We start from the raw sequence: 21,612 nt of genomic DNA, 5'->3' as shown, positions 1-21,612 counted from the left end.
CCTCACTTAGGACAGGATTCTCTGGTGACCTTGACTCCCTACGGTGTCCTGGGGACATAGGGGGCCCAGGCAGCGTGTGGCCTGATTTCTCTGTGGCTGGGAAGCAGGTCAGGGATGCAGAGCAGCAGCTGCCTCAGCAGGGGGAGCTCTTCAGGTCCCGCCCTGGGGTCCAGGCCTGCCCGAGGGTCCTCTGCCCTTTCTGAAGCTGGTCCCAACCTTCTCTCTGTGACTTTCCCCCAACCTAGGCTTGAGGCAGTGCTTTGATGACTTTTCCAACATCGTGCCTTGTGATTGCTGGGACAAACTCATGAGAAAGATGGGCCTCAACCAAAATGAGATCCTTCAGAGCAGAGATCGCGCCCGGAACACCGGGGATGCCTTGTATGAGATGCTGGAGACCTGGGTCCGCCGCAAAGGGCGGGAGGCCTCAGTCAACGACCTCCTCGATGCCTTGGAAGCACTGGGGCAAAGATCCGCAAAGGAGGAAATTGAGGACAAGCTTGTGGACTCAGGAAAATTCGTCTTCAAAGAAAGTGAAGCTGGTGCTGCTGTGTCCTGAGTGTAAAAGGATCTCTTTATGAAACCACAGCTTCCCTACTTTATGTTTTTTGCTGGAAAGGGAAGCATGATTAGATACCAGCTTGAAAGAAACATCAGGTACTTGGACCAAATACTTGAATGAAGTCTACCTTCGGATATATGCCACACTTGTAAAGTTCTAGAACTTTTTGGTTAAACTAGAGTAATTTTTGAGAAATGTCATTGATAAGCGATGGTGGAAACATTTATGAATATGTGCGTGAATTTACTGAGAGCTGATTTAGGATATCATTCTGTTCAGGACACTCTTATCCTAACAGAATTGCACTTTTTACTTGTACTTTTTATAATGTGAGTTCCATTTGGATTGATATGCTTATTCTTAATTGTCTAACTGTACTATGATATTTTATGATATACATTTGTCTATTTTTATATTTTTGTACGTATTTGTATAAATGCACAAAACTTTTTGGAAATGCACTTACTCGGTTGCCTGCATGAGTTCCTAAAATAGGAGCAAGCAACAATAACAAAAGAAACCCAAAGAAGGAAGAGGAAAAAGCCCATCGCTTTAGGAGGCATCATTGAGTTCAGTTCTCCCTCATATGGGAGTTTAACTTGTCTAGGAGTAGATAACCAACTTTTAAAGTGTCCATCATTTCCAACTGATTATTTTATAGATATGGGATTATTTATATTATTTATTGGTAAATGTTTACAAATGAGCAGAGAGTGGGTCTGTTATACACAGGCTTTATTATGTTGAGGTATGTTTCTTCTATGTCCATTTAGCAGAGAGCTTTTTAAATTATCATTATAAATGGATGTTGAATTTTGTCACAATCTTCTGCATCTGTTTTGATGATCATATGGTTTTTATGCTTCAGTTTGCTGATGTGCTATACTATATGGGTTGATTCGCAGATATTGGAAAAATCCTTGCATTCCTGGGATAAATCCCACGTAATCATGGTATAGATTCTTTTGATGTATTGCTGGATTTGGTTTGCTGATATTTTGTTGAGGAGTTTTGCACATATGTTCATCGGTGATATTGGATGGCAATTTTCTCTTTTCGATGATATCTTCGTCTGGATTTGGTATCAGTTTGATGCTGGCCTCGTAGAATGAGTTCAGAAGTGTTCCTTCCTCTACAATTCTCTGGGATATTTTGAGAAAGATAGGTGTTAATTCTCACGATGTTTGGTGGAATTATTCTGTGAAGGCTCGTTGGGGTTTTTTTTTTATTATTTGGTTTGTGGGTTTATTATTATCATTGTTATTATTACTGATTCAATTTTGGCTGGTCCCAGAAGAGGGTCTGAGAACAGTTTGGGGCCACAGCCTGTAGGATTGTGAGGTTTTTTGCACTTAGTGTCTGCCCCCTGCCCTCTGGAGGCTGTCCAGAGGCTGGTGTAGGCTTCCTGGAGGGCAGGGCCTGTGCCTGCCCACTGGGGAGTAGAGCTGGGTCTTGGCCTGCTGGTGGGTAGTGCCAAGGCTTGGGTGGCTCTGCAAAGTCTTTAGGCAGTCTCTCTGCTGATGGGTGGGGCTGTGTCCCAGTTCAGTTAGTTGTTTGGCTTGAGGCATCCCAGCACTGGTGCCTAAAGCAGTTGCGGGGGGAGGCAGGTCTTGGGAGTTAAGAGGGAGGATCCCACAATGGTGCCAGCCAGCACCAGTGTCCACCAGTAGGAGCTCCAAAGTATGGCTGCTACCAGTATATATGTCCCCAGGGTGCGCTGCACCCATGCCTTTCCTCTCTGGTACACTAAGCAGCAAGTAGGTCGGGCCAGGCTCCTCTAGAGTTACTGCTTTTTGCTCTAGGTTCCAGTGCATGTGAGGTTTTGTGTCCACCTTTTAAGAGTGAAGTCTCTATTTCTTCCAGTTCTTCAGGACATCTGAAATTAGGGATGCCTTCAAAGCCAAATGCTTTAGAGGCTCATCTTGCTGGTGCTGGGCTGGGGAGCCTGATGTGAGACTCAGAGCTGTCCTGTAGAAGTAACCTCTGCAGTGTGATTATTCTACACTTTGTGGCTCATCCAACCAGGGGAATGGGACTTGATTATACTGCGTGTCCACCCCTCCCACTCAACTCATTGCGGTTCCTTCTTTGTCTTTAGTTGTAGAAGATCTATCCTGGTAGGTTCCAGTCTTTTTCATCAGTGGTTTTCTGCAGAGAGTTGTGATTTGGGGGTGCCTGCAAGAGGCCATGAGCTCAGGGTCTTTCTACTATGTCATCTTGGCTGATCTCTGTATTACAATTTTGAGAATAAAAGCATGAAAACTGGAGTTCCTGTTGTGGCTCAGTGGTTAACAAATCCGACTAGGAACCATGAGGTTGCAGGTTCGATCCCTGGCCTCGCTCAGTGGGTTAAGGATCTGGCATTGCCGTGGGCTGTGGTGTAGGTTGCAGACGCGGCTCGGATCCTGTGTTGCTGTGGCTCTGGCATAGGCCGGCGGCTACAGCTCCGATTAGACCCCTAGCCTGGGAATCTCCATATGCTGTGGAAGCGGCCCTAGAAATGGCAAAAAGACAAAAAGACAAAAAAAAAAAAACCAACCAACCAAAAAACGCATGAAAACTGGCTTCCACTTGTGACTCCTCCCTTCCCGTAGCTCCTCCTCCTATACCTTTACTCCTTCTTTAACTGTCCCTCCCAGCCCTTAGTGGGAGGTGTCCCACTGCAGCTCCCTCCCCTCAGCTGAAGGGTGGCAAACCACTTTCTTAACTTTTAAAAATATTTTGTAACCACTTCAGCCCTTCTTCCACCATCCCTCTCCCTGCAGTATTGCAGTCATGGCAGGATAATGTTACGGAAGTTGTCCTTCTTGGGTTTAGGGTTTTTCCATTCTCAAAACTGTCTCCAAGAGTGGTATGGCTGGGCCCAAACTGGAAGTGGCTGAGCATTTAGGCATGTTCAGGGTATGGTGTTCTAATGGAGTTTGGTAGGGGTCCTACCTCAGTGGCCTTGGTGCCATGTCCCCTCCCCCTTCTTTCCAGAGGTCCTGCCCGGCTGCCCCTCCCTTTCCTGGAAGTCGGGTGTTTTCCTGCCCTCGCTGTTCCTTCTGGTAGGACACTGTTCATCTTCAGAGAGAGAAATGAATTATTGGCAATCACGTTCAGTTCACTTGTCCCTTTCTCGGAGGACTTCCTTGAGTGCCTTCTAAAGTATTAGCCTTGTCAGTGTTTGTCATGTTTATTTCAGGTAATCATAAGGAGAGCATGAGATTGTCTTTTTTTGTTTCATATCCAGTCCAAATAGCACCTGACCAACGAAAGGCACTTAATAAGTGTTTCATTAGTATCACTGGGTATCTTTTCATGCTTCTCTCCATTGGACGTTCCCACCTTTGAAGAATTTGTTGGAAATATCAAACAATGCAAGAAAGGCCATTAGGTACAAAATACTCATGTGTTTATGAATTCATGACCAAATTAAATATGCAATTTTATATAAAAAGAGGCGTGTGTGTTTTTCTTCCCCATTCTCTTTTTCTCTCCTGCAGCAGCTGAGTGACACAGGTGCAGGGTATGTTGTCTTGCTGCGACCCACTCCTTTCCTTTTATGCCTCAGGCTCACCCTACATGGGTGTCTCCTGCTCTGACTCTGGTTTCCTGTCACTAGGTTCTTGGGGGACAGGAATTCAGTCCTCCTCCCTGTCCTTCCCCTGGGAGAGGGACCCCAGCTTGGCCCCATTCCCCCACAGCCACCCCAGGTGGTGTCTGGGTCACACCTGGGCCTGTTAGGCTCCCACGAGGTGCCGACTGGCTTTGACAGAGCTGTTGGGAAGAGGCAGTGGGCCCCTGGGGGGCGGGACCCTGCTTGCTGGGGTCATCCTATGGCCTCACATCCATGGTCTCCTGCAACTTCCCCCCCCCCGCCCCCGCCCCCTCATCATTGCGCCAGTTGACTCGCCCTGCAACCTCATGGAGATTCAATACCCTTATCTGGGACCTTAGGCTCTGCTTCTCCCACCCACCTAGAGTTCCTGGGAGGCCCCATAGCCCTTCTTCTGTCCCCTTCCAAGAGCGAAGGTTCTGGGTGCAGAGCTGCACCCCCACACCCCTAGGGGGCTCCCTCCTGCCCCTGTCCATGGTTCCTCAGCCCCACTGTGAAGCCAAGGACTACAAGCTCAGCCGACGGGAACTGACCAGCCAGTAGAGGGCAGCACACATCTGTTTCCCAGCTCACCTCCTGGAGGACTTGCGGAGGGGGCAGCCAGGGCCTTGGAGAAGCCTGGGACCCAGACAACATGGGTCACAGACACTTAAGACCACTGGACCTGCCACCTCCTGCACCTTTTTTGATGAGGCCTTAACCTCAGACCTCTAGGTCTTGGCACCACAAAATTGATGCAGGTTGCCCTTGTTTCTGGGTTTGCTCTACTCCAGACCTGAAGCCAGACTGGGTGGTGGAACCCGCCCAGGGCCCTGGGACCGAAAATCAGTTCCTCTTCTTCAAGCATCTTTCACAGGTGAGGTGACTCTTGAGCTCCAGGAGCTCAGATTCTCAGGTTCTGCCCTCATCAGAGGGACTCTGTCTCTGTCTTCACTTGGGAAGTAAAATGTGGATCAGGATAATTAAATGGGGAGAGTCAGTTGGGGCTCAGCTTTTCCGTGTGGCTGCAAAGCTACCATCTTGGTCCTTCACACTCCTCCAGTCTCCTCCCTCCTCTTCCCTGGACTGACTTTGGCTTTGCTCCTGTTCATTTTCCCCATTCTTCTCCTTCCCTTTGAGCACTAACCAGCACTGGGTAAGGTCATGTGCTGTGATCCTTCATTACAGGAACTCCTATTCTCCACATCAGTGGTCTTTTCCCTGACCTTTGACCCTCTCCGCCCCACCCCTCCCAACACCTTCACATGGTACAGGGTCACCTGCTGGAGGTGAGGAAAGCCTGGTTCTCATGATGGGCAAACACACAAGTCTAATGCCACACTGATTCCTGAGCCCACCCTCCCCGCCCCGAAACCTCATCCCCAGCATGCGGAAGGCGTGCAACGTGCTGCCCAGAGCCAGCCAGCAGGGCCAGGGCCTCCTCGGTCACAGCCAGTGACACAGTTTTCCTGAAAAATCACCGAGTCAAATGGACTACCTCACTCTTTGTCTTGTCCATATAGAGACCCTGTTCGGCTTCATAACAATGTAAGCCATACAGGGTCTTTTTCTGTTTTTCCTTCTTTGAGGGGATAGAGGCTACAGTGTTTTTGTTGGTGGTGATTTTGTTTGTGTTGTTTGGGTATTTTTTTTTTTTTTTTTTTTTTTTGCTAATTTTGCCCTATCCCATAAGAAGCTGTGCTGACCAGAGGCGGGGGGGTGGGGTGGGGGGTGGAGGGCCCAGAGGAGTACGGGATTGCTGCGCCCAGGCCCCCATCCCCCGCCTCCTTCTCTCCCCCGGTTCCAGCTGTTTTGTTTGGTTTCTATCTGGAAATCTGAGCAGTGAAGGAGGGGGGAGAGAAAAGTCTCTCACTGCACCAAGAGGCACTGCTTCTAGACCTGCAGCTCTGAACAATCTCTGCCACCCTTCTCAGGCCTGGATGCCCACAGCCATGGCAGGGGTGCCCGCAGAGGGCAAGCCTTCCACCCATGGCCTCTGGCAGCTGCACCCCAGGTGTGGAAGTCTCGAGTTGGGCTCTAAAGGCTTAATTTCTACCCTGACTTCTCCAGTGAGGAATTGAGTAGGCTCCACGTGGAAATGCCCACAAAACATCTGCAACCCCCCAAGTCCATGGATGGAAACACACGGCCCCCCGAGAAAGGGCCCTTCCTGGGCACCACCACTCCCAGGGAGGGAGCTGCCTCCGTGGACCCAAGACACGCAGCCTCGCGGCTGGGGGAGTTCTCCCTTTGACTCTAGGGTTCTCTGACCCAGAGACAAGGTGCCACAGCCCTCAGCTCTTCTCCTGTTCCCCACCTCCCGAGAATCGTCTCCTGCCTCGGTTTCTGGAAGCGGGACCTCAGCAGAGGTGGGGGGGCTCCCTGTTCTGATCCACGCGGCCTGGCTCCTTCCTCTCTTTGCTGAGCTGTGTTGGCTGGTGAGAGCAGCTCTGCCCATGGGGTCCTGGTTATGTGAGTCCTTTGTCCCTGGAAGGTGGAGGGGGCGATGCAGAGGAGCAGAGGGGCAAGGACAAGTGGGGACGAGAGCAGCAGGGTCAGAAGAGGGCGGCAGCATCTCAGACCACAGCCGAGGAGGAAGATGGGGACGAAGAGGACGCAGCTGAAGAGGACGGTGAGGAGGGACTGTTCCAGAACAGCCAGCGCCGCTTGGGCTGCCGTTTCAGGTGGAGATAGTCCTCCTTCTCACGCTCCTTCCGGGCCCGCTGATAGTGATCCTCCTCCTTCAGGTACCAGACGGGCGGCCAGCGGTGCTTCTCAAAGTACTCCTGGTTTTCTGGAGCAGAACACAGGGCTTGGCGAGAACGGAGGCAGGTGAAGGGGAAGAGGGACTCCCACCCCCGCCCTGCTCCCACGGGGCCTGCAGGTGGCTTTCAGTCCTGTGGGGAGCACATCCCAGCCTCTGGGGGCTGAAAGTGGAAGCTCTGCCCTCAGAGAGCCCCCTAAAGAGAGTCAGGTGTCCAGCGAGTGGGGCCGCTGGTCCACACTGGGGAAAGGCATTTCCACTGGTGTTGTTCTTCAAAGCCAGAGAGATCTAAATGGGGCTAATGGGTCCTGAGAAGAAAGCAGGCTTAGACAAAGGATGAGGGAGAAAGGGTGAGCAAAGCTGTCTGCAAAAGGATGCTCAGGGAGTTCCCATGTGGTGCAGAGGAAATGAATCTGACTAGGAACCACGAGGTTGCAGGTTCAATCCCTGGCCTCGCTCAGTGGGTAAAGGATCCGGTGTTGCTGTGAGCTGTGATGTAGGTCGCAGATGTGGCTCAGATCTGGTGTTGCTGTGGCTGTGGTGAAGGCTGGCAGCTGTAGCTCTGATTCGACTCCTAGCCTGGGAACCTCCATATGCCACAGGTGTGGCCCTTAAAAAAAAAAAAAAAAAAAAAAAAAAAAAAAAAAAAAAAAGGATGCTCAGACTGGCTGGGGTGACAGGAGAGGTATCTGGCAGAGCTTAGGTTCTGAGGGCAAGTGTGGGGGGGGGCGGTTGTACTTCAGATGGGAGGGAAGGCTGGGCTGAGGGGTTTGGACTTATTCTGGAAAACATGTGGGCGCCATGGAAATTTTGAACAGGTGGAGTGATGGAGATTGGAGCTGTGCTTTAAAAGAAAACCCAAGAAGGGTGAAGAGGAGAGAGGGTCCTAGGAGAATTGGTAGGATACAGGGACAGCCTGCTAGCAGGGAAGAGGGTCACAGCAGGGTGGAGCACACCAAGAACTCCAGACCAAGGGGCAGTGAGAACTCGGGAGGCCAGCCCCACCTCTCCCTGAAGCCCATGAGCTTCCTGTTGGGCCCCAGGACCTGAGACATCAATTAGGCCGAGGCAGAGCTGCAGGGACCTCAGAGGATACCCAAGCTGTCGTCCAAGCTGTGACTTGTGCCCATTCCTAGGTTATGAAATTAATGTTGTTGGTCATGAGCAGCATGGAAAATTATATTTTTTCCTATATGTGGTCTGGGTCATGGTATAAAATTTATTGCATACTGGAGTGGAGTTTGCTCCCAAAAGTTTGGAAAAATACCAAAGGGGCAGAGTGAGTTGCCTGAGATCCCCAGAGGCCCTCCGGGCCAGCGCTTCTCCTGAGCCCCCCTCTGCTTGGCTGGATACATCTTTGCGGGCTGCTCCCCACCTATAAGGTCAAGTTAGATCCAAGGGTCTCTGGCAGCCTCGGGGTGCCCTGGAGTCAGGTCAGGTATGTGGACCCAAGCTGAGGGAGAGGCACAGGTACAGCCCGTTATGCTCACCTGGGGACATGGCCTTCATGTCTCGGGGGAACTTGCGACACACGTTGTTATAGTTGGTACAGATGTGATGGAGACACCAGTCGGCCAGCTGGTACGCACAGTGGAACTGGGAACACATGGGAAGCATCTGTGCTGGGACCCTGGGTGGGGGTCTGCACATAGACCTCTATAGTTGCCTGCAGACCCAAAGCTTTGGTGCAGGTGGGCAAACACCCTGAGTCGTAAAGAGCACAGCTCAAGGAGTTCCCATCAGGGCGCAGTGGAAACGAATCTAACTAGAAACCATGAGGTTATAGGTTCAATCCCTGGCCTCGCTCAGTGGGTTAAGGATCCAGCCATGCCTTGAGCTGTGGTGTAGGTCGCAGACCCGGCTTGGATCTAGTGTTGCCATGGCTGTGGCATAGGCTGGCAGCTGCAGCTCCGATTGGACCCCTGGCCTGGGAACCTCCATATGCCACAGGTGCGGCCCTCAAAAGACAAAAAGACCAAAAAAAATAAAAAAATAAAAAAGCAGAGCTCGAGAGGCAAGGCCACATAAAACTGTAAGAAGAGGACAATGGATTTGCTCCTTGATACTATCACCATCACGACCTCAGCCCTGAACTGCCCCGGGCACCCCTGGGAATCCAGAGTCCTATGTGGTGGCATCCTACTGCATCTGCCCCCCTCCAATCTGACCCCTTGTCCTCCCCGCCCTCAGGGCCCCAAGCAGCCTGCACTGAGGTGTGACAACCAGGCTTAGAGAGCTGACTTCCCAGGTGTGTCTGCCATGCTTGAACTTCCTAAATTAGTTTTTAGCAGTAGAATTCTGGCACCCTGAGGACTGGTGTGGGAGATTCTTCCTGCTTGTTCAGGAAAATTGAAGTGGGAAGTTAATGCTAGTTTTTAAGTTTTTTTTTTATTTTTTGGCCATACCCGTGGCATTTGGAAATTCCCAGGCCAGAGATCAAACCTGCACCACAGCAGTGTCCCAAGCCACAGCAGGGACAGTGCCAGATACTTAACCCTCTAGGCCACCTAGGAGCTCCATGGGAAGTTAGTTTTAGATGGAGTCCTCAGTGTCCCTTATGGGACCTCAGCAGACAGCAACCATATTTATACAGGATTCTGGGCTGCCCTCCCTCGCCCTCCCCTTTCTCTCTGTCCCTTCCCCCGTGGCCAGTCTCTCCTCTTGGTGCAGCCTCTGGCCTGGAGGATGAGAAAGGCTCTGCCCACGCAGAGAACCAAGTCTGCCAATGGGCTCCATTCCTACTCACCACCTCCCAGCAGTTCCCCACTCACTGCCAAGGGGCAGACAGAGCCCAGAGTTGAGAATGTAGGAGAGAGTCCTTCCTCTGTCATCATACCTGAGCCAGTTCCAGGAACACAAGGACGTCCCCATCGATGTCCACCATCATCTGAGTCGCTTCCATCAGCCCGGTCACGGTATACTGTTCTGTGACACACACACAGCCAGAAATTGGCTGAAGAACCACGGGAGTGAACACACACTTGCTCATCCCCCCGGCAGGGGCCCGTTGCAAGGCAGAGAGAGATCAGGGCCAGGGGCAAGTCCCAACCGGCCAGGAGAGGCCTCGGGAGATCTAAGTGAGGAAACTGGGATTGGAACGTGTCTTTCCCAGGGGAGTGGGGTGGGAAGTGAAGGAACAGATTAGAATCCCCTAAGAGGGAGTTCCCGTCGTGGTGCAGTGGTTAACGAATCCGACTAGGAACCATGAGGTTGCGGGTTCGGTCCCTGCCCTTGCTCAGTGGGTTAACGATCCGGCATTGCCGTGAGCTGTGGTGTAGGTTGCAGATGCGGCTCAGATCCCGTGTTGCTGTGGCTGTGGTGCAGGCGGGCGGCTACAGCTCCGATTCGACCCCTAGCCTGGGAACCTCCATGTGCCACGGGAACGACCCAAAGAAATAGCAAAGACAAAAAAAAAAAAAAAAAAGGAATCACCTAAGAGGACTGTTCAAACTACATGTGTTACACCAAGTAGTCTGATATACTTAGGGTGAAGCGAAGAGAGTAGGAAGAGAGTAGGAAGTCTCAGGTTTGCTAAGAACTATGGATTAAACCGAGTTGTTCCTACTAGTTTAAATTTTGTAACAAACTGTGTACGAACCTTGCATTTTGGGTTAAAATGTTTATATGGAAGAAGTAAACACTCTTAGTCCTATTTTTCAACTGTTATCAGTATAAACTAAGAAAATATTCTATCTTTGAAAATACACTTTTGCAGTTCCTGCTGCGGCTCAGCAGTAATGAGCCTGAGTATACATGAAGATGCAGGTTCAATCCCTGACCTCACGTAGTAGGTTAAGGATCCGCCGTTGCCGTGAGCTGCAGTGTAGGCTGAAGATGCAGCTTAGATCTGGCGTTGCCGTGGCTGTGGCGTAGGCCAGCAGCTACAGCTCCGATTGGACCCCTAGCCTGGGAACCTCCATATACCACAGATGCAGCCCTAAAATAAATAAATAAATAATATATACATATGTAAATTATATATAATATATACATATGTAAATTATATAATATATATGTAAATTATATATTATATATGTAAATTATATATAATATATGTAAATTATATATAATATATATGTAAATTATATATATATATATCCCACCTCAGTCCATGGAAAAGACTTAGAAACAACAGCCATCTCGGTAGCAACAAGCATATCTAACGCACAGGTTGTAGCCTTGCAATCCCATTTCCAACTACAAGAAATCAGGACTTCTTAGAGAAATGGTGGATTCCAGGTCTGGAGCAGGAAATGTACAGGATGAACCTGGAGCATCTTATCCTTGCAGATAATCAGAAAGCTTAGAGACTCTGGAGCCAACTTGAAGAGACTCCTATGGGCTAAAGGAGCAGCAGTCTTCGAGTTTCACTAAAGCTAACTGCAAGTATTTGAAACTGATTAGGTATATTCAAATCTAAGAGTTCATAGCCACTTATTAAAAATAAAAAATGACTCAGTCATTCTCCAAGGATGATAGAAAATAAATGTATCTTGTAACTGGTAAAAAAAAAAAAAAAGTAAAGATAGGGCATTCGCCAGCCTTTCCTACACCACCTGTATACCACTGGGTAAACAAACAGTGGGTGAGGTGGCAAGTTTCTCTCTTGGTAGAAGTATTCCAACAGATAAACAGAGACAAAAATGACAGAGCTGGACTATTACCATTTCCTAACACCTAATAAATTAATGGATGCAGGCAATGATACTCAATGGCTGCTAACATCACAGAAAGAGAGAAAAGCAGACAAAGGATGCTTCTTGATGAGAAACACAAACAACCTATGAAGTGGTCTTACAACGACCAAATGCACATTAGATCTAGAAGCAGCAGCTAGTTTATAGGGAAATATGGTGTACTATAAAAATGCAATCAATACAAATTTAGATTGTCTATAGATCAGTGGGGTTTTTCCCCAACCAACTGCAAGGAAGGAATTCCCGCTACAGCACAGCAGAAACGAATCCGACTAGTATCCATGAGGATGTGGGTTCGATCCCTGGCCTCTCTCAGTGGGTCGGGGATCTGGCATTGCTGTCAGCTGTAGTGTAGGTTTGCAGACGTGGCTTGGAGCCCACGTTCCTGTGGCTGTGGTGTAGGCAGGAAGCTGTGGCTCTGATTTGACCCCCAGCCTGGGAACTTCCATACGCCTCAGGTGTGGCCCTAAAAAAAAAAAAGAAGAAAAAACTGAAAGGGATTTTTTTTTTTTTTTTTTTTTTTTGGTCTTTTTAGGGCCAAACCCGTGGCATATGGAAGCTCCCAGGATAGGGGTTAAATCAGAGCTGTAGCTGCCTGCCCACACCACAGCCACAGCAATGCCAGATCCAAGCTGCATCTGACCTACACCACAGCTCACAGCAACGCCGGATCCTTAACCCACTGAGTGAGGCCAGGGGTCAAATCCACATCCTCATGGACACTAGTCAGATTTGTACCACTGAGCCACCAAGGGACTGCCAAAAAGTTTTTTTAATGGACAAGATATTTATAGATTTTTCTTTTTCTCTCTCCTTTTTTTGGGGTACTTAGATTTTTTAAAAACACTTAAAAGATAAATAAAAAAATAAAATCCTTCTATACAAGGACGTACACTTGAATGATAAAACTATGAAGAAGAATAAGGAAGTGAGGCCATAAAAATCATCCTAAGAAAGAGTTAGCAGAGGGAGGGAAGAAGCAAAGGGCCTGTGGTTGGGAGGGACAGGTAGAGGGCTTCTGGTACGCCTGGGTCACTTTGCTTTGTAATAATTTATTAAGCTGACCATGTCACCTCTATTTGTGTTATATTGAACAATAAAAAATGTTAAGCTTTTTTTTTTTTGCCTTTTTTAAGGGCCGCATGCCTGGCATGTGGAGGTTCCCAGGCTAGGGGTTCAACTGGAGCTCCAGCTGCCAGCCTACACCACAGCCTCAGCCACGCCAGATCTGAGTTGAGTCTGCAACCTACACCACAGCTCACGGCAATGCTGGATCTTTAACCCACTGAGCAGGGCCAGGGATCAAACCTGCAACCTTGGGGTCCCTAGTCAGATTCGTTTCTGTTGTGTCACAATGGGAACACCTGTTAAGCTTGAATTAAACACTTTATAGGAAGCATATATCACAAAACAAAGTATCGCCGATTATACCATACTTAGTATTTTCCACTGATCCTTGACAAGGTATTTACACAACACATTTGTTCATATGTTTTCTCGCATGTATGGAGCATTTCGTGGGAAAAGTCATTCAGTATTATTTTCTATGAGCCCTTCCATACAGCAGTGCTGTTTGACTTTTTTTTTTTTTTTTTTTTTTTTTTTAAGGGCTGCACCCAGGATATATGGAGGTTCCCAGGCTAGGGGTCCAATTGAAGCTACAGATGCCAGTCTACACTACCACCACAGCAACGCCAGATCCGAGCCACATCTGCAACCTACACTGCAGCTCACAGCATCGCCAGATCCTTAACCTACTGAGCAAGGCCAGGGATCGAACCTGTAACCTCATGGTTCCTAGTCAGATTCGTTTCCGCTGCGCCATTGACCCAAACTCCAGCGTTTGACATTTTTTTGTTGTTGTTGTCTTTTTGCTATTTCTTGGGCCGCTCCCGAGGCATATGGAGATTTCCAGGCTAGGGGTCTAATTAGAGCTGTAGCCGCCCGCCTGCACCACAGCCACAGCCACACGGAATCTGAGCTGCATCTGCAACCTACACCACAGCTCATGGCAACGCCAGATGGTTAACCCACTGAGCAAGGTCAGGGACCGAACCCGCAACCTTATGGTTCCTAGTTGGATTCGTTAACCACTGCGCCATGACGGGAACTCCACGTTTGACATTTTTAATGGCTACCTTGCGAAAATTACATCATGTGCTTAACCAGTATTGCCTATTTGACTTGTTTTGCCTGCCGTGATGAAACAAACTGAAACATCTTAATGCATTTTTTTCACGTGGGTCACTTGTTTAGACAGTCTTTCAAAAGTGGAATTACTCGGTCTCGGAGTTTCAACCATTTTCTGTGCTCTGGGAAGACCGCACCACTTTGCACAGAAGGTCGAGAATGACAATACCACTGCAGCTGTTATCTTTAGAAGCCTCACACTTGCACCCAGCCCTAAAGCCCTCCAGGCGCCCTGGACTGCCTCTGCAGGCTCGGCTAGTCATGTTTGGTTCTGCTCAAAGATTTCCACTTTTGTCCCGTGACCAAGCCCCACCTTACAACTCACTTCTTAGCTTGGGATTGCTGCTTCCCTCCTAGCTGAGACCCAATCTTGATCATCTGCCCAGAGCCCCAGCAGCTGGGTCCTTCCCTGAACTTCAACTCATTATCGAAGGCCCTGCTCTCTGCCTCCTGACCTGCACAAGAACATTAGCCTCAGCATCAACAACAGTGCAGGTACCAAGGCCAATACTAATGCAACGAGGATGCCGACTCCAATGTCAGCAGCAGCTCCTGTCTGTGGGCTATGGGCCCCTCTTCCCTCCAGCCCTTGCACTTTGACCGCCACTCTTTAGTCTCCCTACTGCCTCAGGTCAGGCCCTGCTCCATCCCAGCCTCGGGGGTTGGCCCATCCTGAAAGGGGAGCTCTAGTCTTGGGATCTTCGAGGAATCGAGGAGTGGCAGGTTTGTTGTCTGTTTCTAGAAGCAGAAAGGGAAAGTGAAGGTGGAAGAGGAGGAGGAAGAGAAGAAGAAGGAAAAAAAGGAGGAGGAAGCGGGGAGGAGGAGAAGCAAGAGTAGAAATGAGGAATAGTGTTCTATCCTTTTTGACTTCTTAGGCTTGCCTGATGTGGCCAAGCTGATCAGAACACTGGGCACCTTGTCTCCTGGAGCCCACCTTGTGGGGCCGAGATACCCTCTGGAGAGAGCCCACCGAGCTTCTCTTCCACACATTTCTTCACACCCATGTCCTCATCCAAACCCCAATACGCACAGACATATTGCACGTTATGTAAACGTATTCCCTTGGTGCTTGCTGCCTGTCCCCTAGGAGGAGACAGGTGAGAGGAGAAGTAGCGGCTCCCGGGGCGGGGTGGGGGTGGGGGTCCCCTGACTCCTCCTGCAGGGAGGCTCCTGAGCTTAGTTACCTGTGAGGGCAACCAGGTGGGGCAGGCAGAGGCGGTTGGCCAGGATGATGAGCTTCATGTCGTCCAGGTCGGGACTGGACGTGAACATGCCCGTGTAGAGGTACTCCAGCACTGCCCTCATGCAGCTCTTGCTCGTGTAAGGAAACACCACCTGCGTGTGGGAAGGAAGAGGGTGGGCTGCAGTGGGGTCCAGCTTTAGGGAAAGAGTGACTCAGGTCCAAGCACCTCAAAAGGCTCTGGCCCACCCAGCTGATCCTCCCTCAGAAGGGCAGCCAGCCCTCTGCTGCCCCTGGACCAGCTCAGAACCACCCCCCTCCCCAAAGGCTTGTCTCCCATGGCAACAGCCTGTGCTGAGCCCATTGGCTGAGCACCTGTGAGCTGGGCTCTCACTGGCATCCTTCTGAAGCCCTTCCGGCTTAGAGAATGAGTGAAGGAGTCCTTCCAGTGATCTAGACCTGCACCCAGCCACTCCCAGCCCTGTGGGGAGCAGTGCAAGTGAGACACGGAATGAGCAAAGTGGACACCCTCTGGCCTCTCTTGGCTGCACGAAGCCACTGCTCTGGGCCTCTGGGATCTCTTCCGAGCAGCACCGCAACAAAAACTGCTTTTTCATCAGACGCCAGTCTCTCCAGGCTGCACTGGGAGTTGGCTGGAGCTTTACAGCTGCTTCTGTGGTTCTGGCAAGCCCCATGGCTTTGGAGAGTTCCCAGCCTCACACCTCGCACATCCCAACCCCACTCACCCATCAAGGAGCGGAGAGGACTCAAACCTCAACCCCTGCACTTAGCCTCCTGGAAGGACTTCCTTCCCAGGAATCTTAGGATGTTGCACTGCACGGTCCAGCTTTTCATTCAAGTGTTTGCTGAGCTCTTGCTAACGGACCAGCGCTGAGGGGGAGACACTTGGCAGAAGTGAAAGACATAGTCCCTACAGTCCAAAAAACCACAGACCAACTGGGAAAACTGGGTGTGGAGACTCAGAATTTAAGCAGCTGCACAAAGGAGGATCTAGTTACTGCAAGGCTGAGTGATAGACAATGAATGATACAGGAGAACACCAAGGACCTGACCTGGGCTACTCAGCCTGGCTGAAGGAACAGAAAGGAGAGGAGAGACCTAAGAGAATATTCCTAAGGACACATTGACTGTGCCACTTCCAACTCTGTTTCCAGTCTTGGTGTCTAAGAAAGCAGGGGTATCAGTGAGAAGAGGGAGTTAGGGTGCCCTTGATTAGAGGGAAGAGGACATGAGGCATCTCTTTCTAGTTTCTGTATTAAGGCTTTGAGATTTGGAGCCTTGCCCCTCCAAGGCTGGCCATTTCCTGGTGATAGGCTAGGACTCACCTGCAAACCAACCAATGCAGAGCCCACACCCCTAACTACCTCCTTTAGCAGGCTCTCACACTTCGGGCCACTCCCGGTACCAGGTACCAACGACTCAGGACAGCCCCTCTGCTTCTGAGCCTACTGAAAATATTCAAACCTACGCCTGCTTACCCTGCTTCACCTGCTCCTGCCCATGGATACGACAATAAAAAGGCTCTTGCCCACAGTCCTCCTCATTCCCTCTGCTTCCTGACCCACCCTGGTGCTTCCCCAAGTGGCCCTACATGCCCCGTGTGCCCCTTCACATTAAGATCCGTGACAATGGACTTCCCATTATGGTGCAGTGGAAACGAATCCGACTAGTAACCATAAGGTTATGGGTTCGATCCACGGCCTCGCTCAGTGGGTTAAGGATCCTGCGTTGCTGTGAGTTGGCATAGGTTACAGATGTGGCTTGGATCTGGCATTGCAGTGGCTGTGGCATAGGCTGGCAGCTGTAGCTCCAATTAGTCCCCTAGCCTGGGAACTTCCCTATGCCGTGGGTGTGGCCCTAAAAGAAAAAAAAAGAAAAAGAAAAAAACATCCTTGAGTATAACCGTCTATCTTTCCAATGGCAATATTTTCCCTCATCCGTTGGATTCACCATAGCTCAATAATAATAAAACCTACACTTTAAAACAGTGATGGATTCAGTTTGGGACATACTGAATTTTTTCTAGTTGCTTCACATGTGTCAGGGAGAAAGCAAGGAATAATGTATAGAGCCAAGGAATCAGAAATCTTTTTTTTTTTTTTGGCCACACCCTCGACAGGCAAAGAGTTCCTGGGTCAGGGATTGAACCCACACCACAGCTGTAACCAGAGCCAGAGCAGTGACAATGCTGGATTCTTAACCTGCTGAGCCACGAGGGAACTCCAGAAATCAGAAGACTTGAGTTCAAGCCCTACCCTCTCCTTTTTTCCTTACACAGATTTGCGTGAGTCACTTAATTTCTCAGGGCCTCACTTTCTGTGTATGTAACGTGGGAGGGCTATGCTTTGTCTAAGAGTCATCTGTGAGACAATATAAGATAATGTATCAAAAGTGCTTTTTAAACTATAGAGGTAAGATGTTCCCACAACTCCCTATCCTGGTACATTGTGAAGTCCTTGGCTATGGGAACCATCTCATAAACTTCTCTTGGGTCCATCACTTGGTGGTTTGCACACAGTCAAGGCTGAAGAAAGTACTATTAAGGGACAGATGCCTCAGATAGAAAGGGTAAGTCTCTCCCCTTACCAAATGTCCCCATCCTAGCCTTACCTCCCTGGTGGAACTCTCCACAAATGGCCCCCCAAACATGGCAGCCATCCAGTCACAGCTGGAAATCAACAGGGGCTTGTGGGCGCTGATGGTGCCATCATCCAGGATGAAGGTCACATCTGTCCAGGTAGAGAAGAGGCATCACGTGAAGATGTGTGAAAGAACGTGGGACAACCAACCCTGAGGGTGGACACAGTGCCCAGACAACCCACTTCCTTCCGAAGTCACAAGCCAAGCTGTGGAGCATTTGTGATCACGCCCTCAGGCCAGGGGGCACTGGACTTTAGGAGCAGAGCCACCATCTCCAGGACATGAACAGCTGAGATGACTCAGAATGCTAACTGGACCAACCCAGACTCTAGAAGGCTCCTGAAGGGAATTCCCCGGCCTTCTGGACATCAGCTCCTAAGCAGGTTCCATACCTGAGAAGGTGCCTTTTGCCAAGCACTCCTTAACCCGGTTGGTCCGGCGGACATGGAAGGCCTTGGTGATTTCCTGGTTCATGAAGGCCTCGTTGTTGAGAATGTTGGCCACCATCATGCGCAGATCGAAGACCTCGAGCAGCTCAGCAATGTGGGCAATGTGCATGAGGTCCCGCTCATTCTCGTCCAACTCCCCTGTGTACAGGTACTTGAGAACAGCCCGGAAGGGCCCCGGTTGGATGGAGTTGTCCATTTTCACCACCACCATCAGCCGGGATTTGTAAGTCAGTGGATCTTCTGCCATCTCTTCCTGGATGCTCACAAAAGCTCGGCTCCAGGAAGATAGCACTCGACCCCTCCCGGGCAGGTACCCTGTCCCGTTGCCCCGTAAGATCCCATCGCTGGTTGAGGCCCGCAGCCCAGCGGGACCAGAGCCCCCACCCTCCTCCACACTCTCGCACACATCAAAGCTGGCTGCCCGGAGCAGGAAGTCCCGGCCGTGGTGGTGGTGGTGGTGGTGGTGGTGATCAGGGTGACCCCGGTGGTCCTCCGGGTGGGGGCCCCCTGACCCCGAGGGGCCCCCCAGCTCCCCCTCACTCAGGTCCATGAGGAACAGGTCATAGAACTTGGAGGAGGAGGTGGAGAGGTAGATCTTGTGGGCAAAGATGCGCACCCGTTCCTGCAGCACCAGGATGACATCCGCACACAGCGGGTCCTCCAGGAGGTGGGCGGGGCACTCTTCGCTGCTGGAGGGGGGGTCGGGCACCACGATGATGGGGGGAGGTGGCTTGGGGGGCAGGAAGGGCGCCTGCAGCAGAGGCCGCTGCACGTTGCGGAGGTGGGACTTCCAGAACTGCAGGTGCCGGCGGGAAATGAGCGCTGCCCGGATGGCGTTGTCAAAGACGTCCTTGATGCCAAACTGGGCCACGACACTGGTCTCATAGTAGGGGATGCCCAGCTCCTTGGCCACTTCCCGACCCTTCTCTGGGGGAAGGATTTCATTGGGCTTGATGGGCCTGGAAGGTTCAAAAAGGGAAACCAAACTGGTGTTGGTGGTGGAGGGTGGAGGCTGGGGAGAGGCAGCTCTCCAGAGGCTGCCAGTTTTTCACCAGGCTGGAGGGTCTCTGCTCAGAATCTGTGTCCCTGGCCTCATTCCAGCCTTGCTCATTTCCACTCCCTTTCTTCTTTGTCTGTTCAAATCCCACCAGCCCTTCAAGGCTCACTTCCAATCCCCTCTTCTTCCAAGAAGCCTTCTATATCTGTGCCAAGCCCTGGTGATCTCCCCAGATCAAAGCAGCAACAGCGCTAACTACCTCTCTGGCAATTAGCATGCAACATTCCACATTGGTTTTTAGCATGTTCACCTACTAATTTCATCTCCCAGCAAGATTATAAGCTGCTTTCATGCAAAGACTATCTGCTCTTCTTCTTACCGCATGATGCCCAGTATCCCCCACTCAGTGTGTAACAACTGGATAGTTGGATGGGTGGATAGATGGATGGATAAATGAATGAAGTTGGCTCCCTATGTGAGCACAATTCAAATGGGGATGAGATGCTAGGCTCAGTGGATTCCCTCAGGGCTGAGCAAGGAGCCAGAGAGTTCAGTCGCACCCCCTCCCTCTGTCTGCCACTTCCCCCTCCCTAAGCACCAGCACCCCTACCTAGCCAAGGGTCTCCTGGCCCTATTGACAGCCTCCAGGTCAGCATAACGCAGGTCCAGCTGGCAACCCACCAAGATGACAGGTGCTCGGGGGCAGAAGTGCTTGATTTCTGGGTACCACATGGTCTTGACATGGTGGAGGGAGTTGGGGTTGGCAATGGAGAAGCACAGAACCACCACATCAGATCTGGGGGAGGGAGAGTGAGGTTACGGGCAGAGAAAACTAGTGGTAGGTTACCTGCCCCTGGAACGAGGGAGAACACACATACCTACCTGCACCCCCCCCAATAAGTATCTGCTCACGTGATCTGACACAAAACATATAACAGTACCACTAATTTATGTACCTCTAGTCTAGCATTTTAGAGCTTTCCAAGACTCCTGTTTTGACCTCACAGCTATCACGTGAGTTAGAAATGACCACTTTTACCATCTCATCTGAGAAAACCCATCTCAAAACAGTTCCCTTAATTGCTTAAAGTCCCAGAGCTACTGGTTAACAGAGTAGGACTCAGACCAGGTCTCCTCACTACAAACCCGGCTCCCTCCCCCGACTCCCGGAAGCCAGAACTGCCTCCCCCAAGGGCCCACCACTCCTCCCTTCTAGGTTCAATCTCACAGTTGCTTCATTCCTAGGCAAAGCAGGAAAATCTCATCCACTTGGTTCCCTGAAGGCAGCCGGGGGCCTTCCTACCTCCCATAAGCAAAGCGACGGTCTTTGTGGTGATCTCCGAAGGTGTCCCAGAGGCGGAGGGACACGCTGACATCATCTACTACGTCTCGGGAACGTTCCAGCACCTGTGGGGGGCAGGGAGCAGGGCTGGAATTGAGGGCAACAGTTCTTGGGGGCCCTGGGCGCCAGCTCAGGGTGGTGCCAGCTCCAGGGGACTGGAGAGAGGGACAGCTAGTGCCTCCCTCCCACCTACATCCAGGTGCCATCTCTGCAGACTCACTAATAAGAGTGGCCTCCAACCTGGCCAGGAAGGAGGGGACTCTAGGGAGCAGATCGATACGGGGGTGAAAGGGATCTCTTGGAGAGCCTGTCCGCTGCTCCCAGCTACACCTGCAAATCGGAAGCTGCCGAGTTTCTGATCTTTTGGTATCATTAGCCAGCAGCTTCTTTCCTCCCGCCAGCTCTCATCTCGCCAAAGCACCACCCCGCCTCGCCCGCTTCAGGGCTGTGATTACGCAGGACGAGGACGCTAAGCCCCAGGCACCAACTCAGCCATGCAAAACTCAAAGGGTTGGGGACCCCTGCAGTGAGTTCGGCTCCCTCAGACCTCCTTTCAGGGAATCCGTGCTCTTCAGCAGCCCCCACCCCACCCCTAGGGGGCTTCCGTGAGCTCAGCACAGGCCCTGTTTGGAGATATCGCGAGATTATGGGGGAAAAGCGCAGATGTGCAGCGTGGACCACTCCCGACGCCGCCCGGCCCCCGGCCAAGTGGTCTTGCAGCCTTACCTCCTGGCACACCCGATACTGGTCGATGGCCCAAACCGTGGGCACGTGGGTGGCGAGCAGCTGGTACTGGGTGAGGGTGGCATTGCAGGCCCGGGCACAAATGAGCCTGGTCTTGCCCACGGCGTTGTCCCCCACCACCACGCACTTGATGGTCTCTACGTTTGGCCTTTCATAATCCATGTCAGAATCCATTAATTGGGACCTGAGGGACGGGAGAGAAGTGGTCAAGACGGCTTTGCATGCCAGCCCCTTGAGGACCAAGGCCAGCAGCTCTCCTCTGCCAGGGTTGCCCCTCTCCAAGCATCTTAGCAGAGAGGAAGAGAAAGGAGTGAGCCGCTTTCTGGGCAAGTGCTCTGCAAGGAGTCCCTTCAGGCTGAGAGGCGCGGCTCCGAGCGCTGAACCTCTGAACTCCCTCCTGTGGCCACCGTCCTCCAGTGGGGCTTCTGGCTAGGGGCTGCCTGAATGCA

The 21,612-nt window shown here is 51.0% G+C and overlaps 2 protein-coding genes across 11 annotated transcripts in view; one reads left to right on the top strand and one right to left on the bottom strand.

Annotated features, from left to right (window-relative positions):
- The window catches only part of LOC100624226 (tumor necrosis factor receptor superfamily member 10A-like), a 35,411-nt gene extending 31,410 nt beyond the window's left edge, over positions 1 to 4,001 (top strand). For 4 of the 5 annotated variants that reach the window (XM_005670430.3, XM_013982658.2, XM_021073206.1 and 1 more), the window contains one exon: positions 246 to 4,001. In XM_005670430.3, coding sequence (XP_005670487.1) covers positions 246 to 559 — 314 coding nt within the window. In that variant the 3' untranslated portion in view covers positions 560 to 4,001. The remainder of the gene's footprint in view (positions 1 to 245) is intronic. The other variant, XR_001300727.2, reaches the window with a different exon arrangement.
- The window catches only part of RHOBTB2 (Rho related BTB domain containing 2), a 31,605-nt gene continuing 15,768 nt past the window's right edge, over positions 5,776 to 21,612 (bottom strand). For 2 of the 6 annotated variants that reach the window (XM_021073203.1, XM_021073204.1), the window contains exons 3-11: positions 21,146 to 21,347; positions 20,381 to 20,484; positions 19,688 to 19,873; positions 18,024 to 19,039; positions 17,602 to 17,720; positions 14,975 to 15,125; positions 9,740 to 9,828; positions 8,394 to 8,499; positions 5,809 to 6,933 (exon numbers count right to left, since the gene is read on the bottom strand). In XM_021073203.1, the coding sequence (XP_020928862.1) occupies positions 6,716 to 6,933; positions 8,394 to 8,499; positions 9,740 to 9,828; positions 14,975 to 15,125; positions 17,602 to 17,720; positions 18,024 to 19,039; positions 19,688 to 19,873; positions 20,381 to 20,484; positions 21,146 to 21,347 (2,191 nt within the window). In that variant the 3' untranslated portion in view covers positions 5,809 to 6,715. Of the gene's footprint in view, positions 8,036 to 8,393; positions 8,500 to 9,739; positions 9,829 to 14,974; positions 15,126 to 17,601; positions 17,721 to 18,023; positions 19,040 to 19,687; positions 19,874 to 20,380; positions 20,485 to 21,145; positions 21,348 to 21,612 lie in introns of all 6 variants that reach the window. The other 4 variants (XM_003483388.4, XM_021073200.1, XM_021073205.1 and 1 more) reach the window with 4 other exon arrangements.

Source organism: Sus scrofa, chromosome 14, assembly GCF_000003025.6.
Source record: "Sus scrofa isolate TJ Tabasco breed Duroc chromosome 14, Sscrofa11.1, whole genome shotgun sequence".
NCBI classification, from domain to species: Eukaryota; Metazoa; Chordata; class Mammalia; order Artiodactyla; family Suidae; genus Sus; species Sus scrofa.
Note: the sequence above shows the minus strand (reverse complement) of the source record. Positions and strands in the feature narration are given on the sequence as shown.